Consider the following 12302-nt stretch of genomic DNA (forward strand, 5'->3'; position numbering starts at 1 on the left):
CATGAGGTGGTTGTTGCGCACGTCCAGCCCATTCCCCCATTCCCACACCCCAGAATTCCCGTTTTTCCTGGTTAGAATTCCCACATTTCCCACTGGAATCCATGAGGTGGTTGTTGCCCATTCCCAGAATTCCATTTTTCCCGTTATTCCCACCGGAATCCATGAGGTGGTTGTTGCACAGCCCCATTCCCCCATTCCCAAGCCCCAGAATTCCCAAATTCCCTGGAATTCCCACATTTCCCACCGGAATCCATGAGGTGGTTGTTGTGCAGGTCCAGCCCCATTCCCACATTCCCACGCCCCAGTTTTCCCGTTTTTCCTGGAATTCCCACCGGAATCCATCAGGTGGTTGTTGCACAGGTCCAGCCCCATTCCCACACCCCAGAATTCCCATTTTTCCCGTTTTTCCCTGGAATTCCCACCGGAATCCATGAGGTGGTTGTTGCGCAGGTCCAGCCCCGTTCCCAATCCCCAGAATTCCCATTTTTCCCGTTTTTCCCTGGAATTCCCACTGGAATCCATCAGGTGGTTGTTGCCCATTCCCACATTCCCAAACCCCAGAATTCCCATTTTTCCCACATTTCCCACCGGAATCCATCAGGTGGTTGTTGTGCAGCTCCAGCCCCATTCCCCCATTCCCACACCCCAGAATTCCCGTTTTTCCTGGTTAGAATTCCCACATTTCCCACCCGAATCCATGAGGTGGTTGTTGCCCATTCCCAGAATTCCCAGATTTCCCGTTTTTCCCTGGAATTCCCACCGGAATCCATCAGGTGGTTGTTGCGCAGGTCCAGCCCCATTCCCACACCCCAGAATTCCCATTTTTCCCTGGAATTCCCACAATTCCCACCGGAATCCATGAGGTGGTTGTTGCCCATTCCCAGAATTCCCAGAATTCCCGTTTTTCCCTGGAATTCCCACATTTCCCACCGGAATCCATGAGGTGGTTGTTGCGCAGGTCCAGCCCCATTCCCAGACCCCAGAATTCCCAGAATTCCCTGGAATTCCCACATTTCCCACCGGAATCCATCAGGTGGTTGTTGCACAGGTCCAGCCCCATTCCCACACCCCAGAATTCCCGTTTTTCCTGGTTAGAATTCCCACATTTCCCACCGGAATCCATGAGGTGGTTGTTGCCCATTCCCACACCCCAGAATTCCCAAAATTCCCAGAATTCCCACATTTCCCACCGGAATCCATGAGGTGGTTGTTGCGCAGGTCCAGCCCCGTTCCCAGACCCCAGAATTCCCGTTTTTCCCTGGAATTCCCACCGGAATCCATCAGGTGGTTGTTGCCCATTCCCAGAATTCCCAGAATTCCCGTTTTTCCCACATTTCCCACCGGAATCCATGAGGTGGTTGTTGCGCAGGTCCAGGATCTGGATGCAGCCGTTGAACTTGAGCAGGTTCCCGAGCTGGGCCGAGTCCTGCAGCCCGTTCAGCTTGTTATCGGCCAGGTACAGCTCCCGGAGCGTCACGTTCATCTTCAGAGCCGTGGCTGTGGGGAAAAGGGGAAAAAACCAGGAAAAATGAGAAAAAATGGGAAAAAATGGGAAATAAATAACTGGGAATGAACTGGGAAATAATGGGGAATGGGAATGGGAATGGGCACTGAGGTTGGTGTCAGCCAGGTACAGCTCACGGAGAGTCACGTTCATCTTCAGGGCTGTGGCTGAAAACGGGGAAAAAAACAGGAAAAATGAGAAAAAATTGGGAAAAAACGGGAAATGAATAACTGGGAATGAACTGAGAATGGGAAATGGGAATGGGCAATGGGCACTGAGGTTGTTGTCGGCCAGGTACAGCTCACGGAGAGTCACGTTCATCTTCAGGGCTGTGGCTGAAAACCGGGAAAAAACCAGGAAAAATGGGAAAAATGGGAAAAAATTATCTGGGAAATAACCCTGGGAATGCACCGGAATGGGAATGGAATGGGAATGGGAATGGGAATGGGAATGGGAATGGGAATGGCAATGGGCACTGAGGTTGTTATTGGCCAGGTACAGCTCCCGGAGCGTCACGTTCATCTTCAGAGCCGTGGCTGTGGGGAAAAAACCAGGAAAAATGGGAAAAAACGGGAAATAAATGGGAAATAAAAAACTGGGAAATAACCCTGGGAATGGCACTGGGAATGGGGCAGGGAAATGGGAAATGGGAATGGGGATGGCAATGGGCACTGAGGTTGGTGTCAGCCAGGTACAGCTCCCGGAGAGTCACGTTCATCTTCAGAGCCGTGGCTGCAGGGAAAATGGGGAAAAAATGGGAAAAAATGGGAAAAAAATAATTGGGAATTAACTGGGAATGCACCAGGAATGGGGCAATGGAAATGGGGAATGGGCACTGAGGTTGTTATCGGCCAGGTACAGCTCCCGGAGAGTCACGTTCATCTTCAGAGCTGTGGCTGTGGGGAAAAATGAGAAAAAAATGAGAAAAAAATGGGAAATAAATAACTGGGAAAAAAACAGGAATGAAGCAAGTCAATGGGAATGGGAAATGGCAATGGCAATGGGCACTGAGGTTGTTATCGGCCAGGTACAGCTCACGGAGAGTCACGTTCATCTTCAGAGCTGTGGCTGTGGGGAAATGGGGAAAAAAACAGGAAAAATGAGAAAAAATGGGAAAAAATTGGAAATAAATAACTGGGAATGGGAATGGGAAATTGGGAATGGGAATGGGGATGGGAATGGGCACTGAGGTTGGTGTCAGCCAGGTACAGCTCACGGAGAGTCACGTTCATCTTCAGAGCCGTGGCTGAAAACCGGGAAAAAACCAGGAAAAATGAGAAAAATGGGAAAAAATTGGGAAAAAACCAGGAAAAATTGGAAATGAATAACTGGGAATGAACTGGGAATGCACCAGGAATGGGGCAATTGGAAATGGGAATGGGCACTGAGGTTGTTATCGGCCAGGTACAGCTCACGGAGCGTCACGTTCATCTTCAGAGCTGTGGCTGTGGGAAAAATGAGAAAAAATGGGAAAAAATGGGAAATAAATAACTGGGAATGAACTGGGAATGGGGCAATTGGAAATGGGAATGGGGATGGGAATGGGCACTGAGGTTGTTATCGGCCAGGTACAGCTCACAGAGAGTCACGTTCATCTTCAGCGCTGTGGCTGAAAACAGGGAAAAATGGGAAAAAATGAGAAAAAATGGGAAAAAATTATCTGGGAAATAACCCTGGGAATGGGAATGGGGATGGCAATGGGCACTGAGGTTGTTATCGGCCAGGTACAGCTCCCGGAGAGTCACGTTCATCTTCAGGGCTGTGGCTGTGGGGAAAAAACCAGGAAAAATGGGAAAAAACGGGAAATAAATAACTGGGAATGCATTGGGAATGGGGCAGGAGAATGGGAATGGTAATGGGAATGGGGCAGGGCAATGGGCACTGAGGTTGTTGTCAGCCAGGTACAGCTCACGGAGAGTCACGTTCATCTTCAGCGCTGTGGCTGAAAACCGGGAAAAAACCAGGAAAAATGAGAAAAAAATGGGAAAAAACGGGAAATAAATAACTGGGAATGGGAATGGGAAATGGGAATGGGAATGGGACCAGGGAAAGCCCTGGGAGTGCCACTGGGAACAGCAGGAAAATGGGAAAAATGGGTGGGGAGTGGGTGGGAAAATGGGAGAAAATCGATGGCAAATGAGGTGGGAAATGGGAGAAATGGGTGGGAAAATGGATGGAAAATGGGAAAAAAAATGGATGGAGAAACAGGAAAAAACAATGGAAAATGGGAAAAAATAAATGGAAAAATGGGAAAAGAATGGATGGGAAAATGGATGGAAATGGGGGGTGGGAAATGGATGGAAAAATGGATGGAAAAATAGATGGAAAAATGAGAAAATTCCCAGCAGAAATTCCCAATCCCTTCCTTCCCCACCCAAAGCCCTTTAACCCTTTCATCCCCACCTCCCTCCAGGAATCCCCGGCAATTCCCCCAGCAGGAATTCCGGAATTTGTGTTCTCCAGGTGCAGAACCCAAAATGGGTGGGAAATGGGAAATAAATGGGTGGGACATTGGATGGAAAATGGGTGGAAAAACTGATGGAAAAATGGGAAATAATTGATGGAAAAATGGATGGAAAAATGAGAAAAATTGATGGAAAAATGGATGGAAAAATGGGAAACATTGATGGAAAATAGGGTGGAAAATGGGGAAAAATGGGAGGGAAAAGGGGTGGAAAATGGGAAAAAAATGGATGGAAAAATGGATGACAATGGATTGAAAAACTGATGGAAAAATTGATCCGAAACTGGGAAAAAACAATGGAAAAATGGATGGAAAAATGGATGGAAAAATGGGAAAAACAAATGGAAAAAAGAGGAAAATCCCCAGCAGCAATTCCCAGTCCCTCCCAAACCCCTTCCCCTTCCCAAACCCCTTTAACCCTTTCATCCCCACCTCCCTCCAGAATCCTCAGGGTTTCCCCCCAGCCCCTTCCCAGCAGGAATTCCTGGAATTCCGGAATTTTCTGGAATTTTTGGGGTTGTTGGTGTCTGACCGAGCAGCATGAGGGGCCGGCCGGACAGGGAGGTGTTCTCCAGGTGCAGAACCCAAAATGGGTGGGAAATGGGAAATAAATGGGTGGGACATTTGGATGGAAAATGTATGGAAAAATGGGAGAAATGGGTGGAAAAATGGGGAAAATGGGGAATAAATGGGTGGGAAAATGAATGGGAAAAAGGATGGAAAATGGGAAAAATTTGGTGGGAAAATGGATGGGAAAATGGGTGGGAAAATGGGAAAAAAGGGAGAAATGGGGGGGCAATGGATGGAAAAGCGTAGGGAAAAATGGATAGAAAATGGATTAAAATGGGTGGGAAAATGGATGGAAAAATGGGAAAAACCAGATGGAAAATGGGTGGAAAAAATGGGAGAAATGGGTGGAAAATGGATGGAAATATGGATGGGAAAATGGGAAATAATTGATGGAAAAATGGATGGAAAATGGGAAAAAAAGGTCAGAAAAATGGGAAAAAAGGAGGGAAAAATGCACAGAAAAATGAGAAAACCAGTGAAAATGCCCAGTAGGAGCTCCCAGTCCCTCCCAAAGCCCTTTAACCCTTTCATCCCCACCTCCCTCCAGAATCCTCAGAACCAACCCCAGCCCCTTCCCAGCAGGAATTCCTGGAATTCCGGAATTTTCTGGAATTTTTGGGGAATTGTTGGTGTCTGACCGAGCAGCATGAGGGGCCGGCCGGACAGGGAGGTGTTCTCCAGGTGCAGAACCCAAAATGGGTGGGAAAATGGGAAATAAAGGGGTGGGACATTGGATGGAAAATGGATGGAAAAACTGATGGAAAAATGGGAAATAATTGATGGAAAAATGGATGGAAAAATGGGAAAAATTGATGGAAAATAGGGTGGAAAATGGGGAAAAACGGGAGGGAAAAACGATGGAAAATGGGGAAAAATGGGAGGGAAAAGGGGTGGAAAATGGGAAAAAAATGGATGGAAAAATGGATGACAATGGATTGAAAAACTGATGGAAAAACTGATCCGAAACTGGGAAAAACCAATGGAAAAATTGATGGAAAAACAGGAAAAAGAGATGGAAAATAGAGGAAAATTCCCAGCAGAAATTCCCACTCCCTCCCAAAGCCCTTTAACCCTTTCATCCCCACCTCCCTCCAGGAATCCCCAGGGTTTCCCCCCAGCCCCACCCCAGAAGGAATTCCCAGAATTTGGGAATTTTGGGGAATTTTGGGATTTGTGGTGTCTGACCGAGCAGCATGAGGGGGCTCCCGGACAGGGAGGTGTTCTCCAGGTGCAGAACCCAAAATGGGTGGGAAATGGGAAATAAATGGGTGGGACATTGGATGGAAAATGGGTGGAAAAACTGATGGAAAAATGGGAAATAATTGATGGAAAAATGGATGGAAAATGGGAAAAATTGATGGAAAAATGGATGGAAAAATGGGAAACATTGATGGAAAATAGGGTGGAAAATGGGGGAAAATGGGAGGGAAAAGGGTGGAAAATGGGAAAAATGGGAGGGAAAAGGGTGGAAAATGGGAAAAAAATGGATGGAAAAATGGATGACAATGGATTGAAAAAGTGATGGAAAAATTGATCCGAAACTGGGAAAAACCAATGGAAAAATGGATGGAAAAATGGATGGAAAAATGGGAAAAAGAGATGGAAAAAAGGGGAAAATGCCCAGCAGAAATTCCCAGTCCCTCCCAAACCCCTTTAACCCTTTCATCCCCACCTCCCTCCAGGAATCCCCGGCAATTCCCCCAGCCCCATCCCAGCAGGAATTCTGGAATTTTCCAGAATTTTCCGGAATTTTCTGGAATTTTGGGGAATTGTTGGTGTCTGACCGAGCAGCATGAGGGGCCTCCCGGACAGGGAGGTGTTCTCCAGGTGCAGAACCCAAAATGGGTGGGAAAATGGGAAATAAAGGGGTGGGACATTGGATGGAAAATGGGTGGAAAAATGGGGAAAATGGGAAAGAAATGGGTGGCAAAATGGATGGAAAAATGGGAAAAATTGATGGAAAATAGGGTGGAAAATGGGGAAAAACGTGAGGGAAAAACGATGGAAAATGGGGAAAAATGGGAGGGAAAAGAGGTGGAAAATGGGAAAAAAATGGACGGAAAAATGGATGACAATGGATTGAAAAACTGATGGAAAAACTGATCCGAAACTGGGAAAAACCAACGGAAAAATGGATGGAAAAATGGATGGGAAAATGGGAAAAAACAATGGAAAAAAGAGGAAAATCCCCAGCAGAAATTCCCAGTCCCTCCCAAACCCCTTCCCCCCTTCCCAAAGCCCTTTAACCCTTTCATCCCCACCTCCCTCCAGGAATCCCCAGGGTTTCCCCCCAGCCCCACCCCAGCTGGAATTCCCAGAATTCGGGGAATTTTGGGGAATTTTCAGGAATTTTTTCAGCAGGAATTCCGGGATTTTTGGGGATTTTTGGGGTTTTTGGTGTCTGACCGAGCAGCCTGAGGGGCCTCCCGGACAGGGAGGTGTTCTCCAGGTGCAGGACCCAAAATGGGTGGGAAAATGGGAAATAAAGGGAGAAATGGGTGGGAAATGGATGGAAAAACTGATGGAAAAATGGATAGAAAATGGATTAAAATGGGTGGGAAATGGGAAATAAATGGGTGGGACATTGGATGGAAAATGGATGGAAAAATGGGAGAAATGGGTGGAAAAATAGGGAAAATGGGAAAGAAATGGGTGGCAAAATGGATGGAAAAATGGGAAAAATTGATGGAAAATAGGGTGGAAAATGGGGAAAAACGGGAGGGAAAAACGATGGAAAATGGGGAAAAATGGGAGGGAAAAGGGGTGGAAAATGAGAAAAAAATGGATGGAAAAATGGATGACAATGGATTGAAAAACTGATGGAAAAACTGATCGGAAAATGGGAAAAACCAATGGAAAAATTGATGGAAAAATGGGAAAAACAGATGGAAAAAAGAGGAAAATTCCCAGCAACAATTCCCAGTCCCTCCCAAACCCCTTCCCCTTCCCAAACCCCTTTAACCCTTTCATCCCCACCTCCCTCCAGGAATCCCCGGCAATTCCCCCAGTGGGAATTCCCAGAATTTGGGGATTTTCTGGAATTTTTGGGGTTTTTGGTGTCTGACCGAGCAGCATGAGGGGTCTCCCGGACAGGGAGGTGTTCTCCAGGTGCAGAACCACGAGGCTGCTGCTGATGCGCAGGGCCCGGGCGACCAACGGGGCCGAGGGCTCCAGGAGCGGCGTGTTCCTGGCATCCAGGTACTGCAGGCAGCTCGTCTGGAAAATAAATTATAAATTAATTAATTAATAAATAAAATGGGGTTTGGGATGGGTTCCTGGCGTCCAGGTACTGCAGGCAGCTGGTCTGCAAAATAAATCATAAATAAATATATAAATATATAAAATGGGGTTTGGGATGGGTTCCGGGCATCCAGGTACTGCAGGCAGCTGGTCTGCAAAAATAATAAATAAATAAAAAATATATAAATATATAAAATGGGGTTTGGGATGGGTTCCGGGCATCCAGGTACTGCAGGCAGCTGGTCTGAAAAATAAATAAAAATAAATATATAAATATATAAAATGGGGTTTGGGATGGGTTCCTGGCATCCAGGTACTGCAGGCAGCTGGTCTGCAAAATTAATAACAAATAAATTAATTTAAATATATAAAATGGGGTTTGGGATGGGTTCCGGGCATCCAGGTACTGCAGGCAGCTGGTCTGCAAAATAAATTAATTATAAATAAATTAATTAATAAAATGGGGTTTGGGATGGGTTCCGGGCATCCAGGTACTGCAGGCAGCTCGTCTGGGAAAAAAGAAATAAAAAATATATAAATATATATATAAAATGGGGTTTGGGATGGGTTCCTGGCATCCAGGTACTGCAGGCAGCTGGTCTGAAAAAAAATAGATAAAAATTAAATAAATAATAAATAAATATATAAAATGGGGTTTGGGATGGGTTCCGGGCATCCAGGTACTGCAGGCAGCTGGTCTGCAAAAAATAATAAATAAATTATAAATAAATATATAAATATATAAAATGGGGTTTGGGATGGGTTCCGAGCGTCCAGGTACTGCAGGCAGCTGGTCTGGGGAAATAAATGAGATTTAAATTAATTTAAATTAAAATGGGGTTTGGGATGGGTTCCGGGCATCCAGGTACTGCAGGCAGCTGGTCTGGGGAAAAATACATAAAAAATATATAAATATATATATAAAATGGGGTTTGGGATGGGTTCCTGGCGTCCAGGTACTGCAGGCAGCTGGTCTGAAAAAATAAAATAAAATAATAAAAAATAAATAAATTAATAAAATGGGGTTTGGGATGGGTTCCTGGCGTCCAGGTACTGCAGGCAGCTGGTCTGAAAAATAAATAAAAATAAATATATAAATATAAAATGGGGTTTGGGATGGGTTCCGAGCGTCCAGGTACTGCAGGCAGCTGGTCTGAAACAAAATAAATAAAAATAAATATATAAATATATAAAATGGGGTTTGGGATGGGTTCCGAGCGTCCAGGTACTGCAGGCAGCTGGTCTGAAAAATAAATTAATAAAAAATAAATAAATTAATTTAATGGGGTTTGGGATGGGTTCCGAGCGTCCAGGTACTGCAGGCAGCTGGTCTGCAATAAAATATATAATAAATATATAAATAAATAAATAAAATGGGGTTTGGGATGGGTTCCGAGCGTCCAGGTACTGCAGGCAGCTGGTCTGGAAAATAAATAAAAATAAATATATAAATATATATATAAAATGGGGTTTGGGATGGGTTCCTGGCGTCCAGGTACTGCAGGCAGCTGGTCTGAAACAAAATAATAAATAAATAAATTAAATTTATATAAAATGGGGTTTGGGATGGGTTCCGAGCGTCCAGGTACTGCAGGCAGCTGGTCTGAAAAATAAATTAATTTAAATTAATTTAAATATATAAAATGGGTTTGGGATGGGTTCCGGGCGTCCAGGTACTGCAGGCAGCTGGTCTGAAAAATAAAATAAATTATAAATAAATAAATTAATTTAATGGGGTTTGGGATGGGTTCCGGGCATCCAGGTACTGCAGGCAGCTGGTCTGGAAAATAAATTAATTTAAATTAAATTAATTAATTAAATGGGGTTTGGGATGGGTTCCTGGCGTCCAGGTACTGCAGGCAGCTGGTCTGAAAAATAAATAAATTTAAATTAATTAAATTAATAAAATGGGGTTTGGGATGGGTTCCGAGCATCCAGGTACTGCAGGCAGCTGGTCTGCAAAATAAATGGGATTTTTATTAAAAATAGGGAATTTGGGATCATTAAATGGGGTCTGGGAGAGAAAATTTGGGATTTATAACCAAAAAAAATGGATTTAGGACAGAAAATGTGGGGTTTGGGATCAAAAATCTGGGATTTGGGCTTGGGATTGGGAAATCTGAGCCAGGAAATTTGGGAAAATATCCCAGAATTCCCAGGAGAATTTGGGAATTTTGGGGTGGATTTGGGAGGAGAATTCTCAAACAAACAATTCCCAAAGAATTCCTAAAAAATTTCCAAAAAAATCCCAAAGAATTCCCAAACAAAAAATTCCCCAAAATTCCTAAAAATTCCCAAAGAATTCCCAGACAATTCCCAAAGAATTCCCAAACAATTCCTGACAATTCCCAAACAAAAAATTCCCAAAGAATTCCCAAAGAATTTCAGATAATTCCCTAAAAATTCCCAAACAATTCCTGACAATTCCCAAACAAAAAAATCCCTAAAAATTCCCAAAGAATTCCCAAAAAATTCCCAGACAATTTCTGACAATTCCCAAACAAAAAAATTCCCAAAAAATCCCAAAAATTCCTAAAAATTCCCAAAGAATTCCCAACAATCCCAACCCCTGTGGAATTGCCAAGGGAAATGAGGGGGATGGGAAAGAACCGGAAAATCGGGATCTCCGGAGCTCATTTGCATAATTAGCATAATTAGCATAATTAGCATAATTGGATAATTGGGAGAACAACAACCCGCCCTTTGTTTGGGTAATTAACCCTTTGTTGGCACTAATTAGCCCAGGAAGGGCTTTGGTTCCACCTTTGTTGGGAATGTTGGGAATTCTGGGAATTCTGGGAATAATTCCCAGGAATTTTGGGAATTTTCCCCTTCCTGCCCCTCCCTGGCACAAAAACCCCAAAAATTTGGGAAAAAAATCAAAAATCAGGGAAATTTTGGGAAAAAATTTGAGAATTTTGGGAAAAAAATCGAGAATTTTGGGAATTTCAGGGAATAATTCCCAGGAATTTTGGGAATTCTCCCCTTCCTGCCCCTCCCTGGCACAAAACCACCAAAAATTTTGGGAAAAAACTCAGGAATTTTGGGAATTCCAGGAATTTTGGGGAAAACCTTGTGAATTTTGGGAATTTCAGGGAATTTTGGGAATAATTCCCAGGATTTTTGGGAATTCTCACCTTCCTCACTGAGCATGAGCCATCCCTGCTCCTCCCGGGCCACAAAAATCCCAAAAATTTGGGGAAAAAAATCAAAATTTTGGGAATTTTGGCAAAAAAACCCTCAGGAATTTTGAGAAAAAAAACTCTGGAATTTTGGGAATTTCAGGGAATTATTCCCAGGAATGTTGGGAATTTTTGGGAATTCTCCCCTTTCTCATCAGCTGCATTGCCATCTACCACCCCAGGCTACAAAACCCCCAAAATTTTGGGAAAAATTCCAGAATCAGGGAAATTTTGGGAAAAAAACTCGGGAATTTTGGGGAATAAACTTGGGAATTTTGGGAATTTCAGGGAATAATTCCAGTGAATGTTGGGGAATTTTGGGAATTCTCATCTTCCTCATCATCTGAGCCATCCCTGCCCCTTCCAGGCCACAAAAACACCAAAAATTTGGGGAAAAACTCAGGAATTTTGGGGAAAAGCTCCGGAATTTTGGGATTTTTTTTGGGAAAAACTCTGGAATTTTGGGAATTCCAGGGAATAATTCCAGGGATTTTTGGGAATTCTCACCTTCCTCATCATGTGAGCTGCTCAACCTCTACCCCAGGCTACAAAACCACCAAAAAAATTAGGAAAAAACTCAAAAAATCCTGGAAATTTTGGGGAAAAACTCGGGAATTTTGGGATTTTTCTTGGGAAAAACTCCGGAATTTTGGGATTTTTTTGGGAATTCCAGGGAACAATTCCAGGGAATAATCCCAGGGATTTTGGGAATCCTCACCTTCCTCATCATGTGCGCGGCCGCCTGCCAGCCCAGGCTACAAAAACCCCCAGGAACACCAAAATTTTGGGGAAAAACTCGGGAATTTTGGGAAAAGCTCCGGAATTTTGGAATTTTTTTGGGAAAAAACTCGGGAATTTTGGGATTTTTTTGGGGAATTTCAGGGAATTCTCACCTTCCTCATCATGTGCGCGGCCGCCTGCCAGCCCTGAGCTACAAAAACCCCCAAGAACACCAAAATTTTGGGGAAAAACTCAGGAATTTTGGGGAAAAGCTCCAGAATTTTGGGATTTTTTTTGGGAATAATTCCAGGGATTTTTGGGCACCCTCACCTTCCTCATCATGTGTGCCGCCGCCTGCCAGCCCAGGCTACAAAAACCCCCAGGAACACCAAAATTTTGGGGAAAAGCTCCGGAATTTTGGGATTTTTCTTGGGAAAAACTTGGGATTTTTTTGGGAATTCCAGGGAACAATTCCAGGGAACAATTCCAGGGAATAATCCCAGGATTTTTGGGAATCCTCACCTTCCTCATCATGTGCGCCGCCGCCTGCCAGCCCTGAGCTACAAAAACACCAAAAATTTGGGAAAAACTTGAAATTTTTGGGGAAAAGCTCCGGAATTTT

At 44.2% G+C, this 12302-nt stretch overlaps 1 protein-coding gene across 1 annotated transcript in view; it reads right to left on the minus strand.

Annotated features, from left to right (window-relative positions):
* The window catches only part of PPP1R37 (protein phosphatase 1 regulatory subunit 37), a gene marked incomplete at its 5' end in the record, with an annotated part of 31056 nt that extends 18816 nt beyond the window's left edge, over positions 1-12240 (minus strand). Inside the window, 3 exon segments of the mRNA XM_064701064.1 lie at positions 1342-1497; positions 7604-7754; positions 12203-12240. Of these exon segments, the coding sequence (XP_064557134.1) occupies positions 1342-1497; positions 7604-7754; positions 12203-12240 (345 nt within the window).
* Between the last annotated feature and the right edge of the window lie 62 nt (positions 12241-12302).

The sequence above is a fragment of the Zonotrichia leucophrys genome, unplaced genomic scaffold, assembly GCF_028769735.1.
Source record: "Zonotrichia leucophrys gambelii isolate GWCS_2022_RI unplaced genomic scaffold, RI_Zleu_2.0 Scaffold_319_59616, whole genome shotgun sequence".
In the NCBI taxonomy this organism is placed as follows: domain Eukaryota; kingdom Metazoa; phylum Chordata; class Aves; order Passeriformes; family Passerellidae; genus Zonotrichia; species Zonotrichia leucophrys.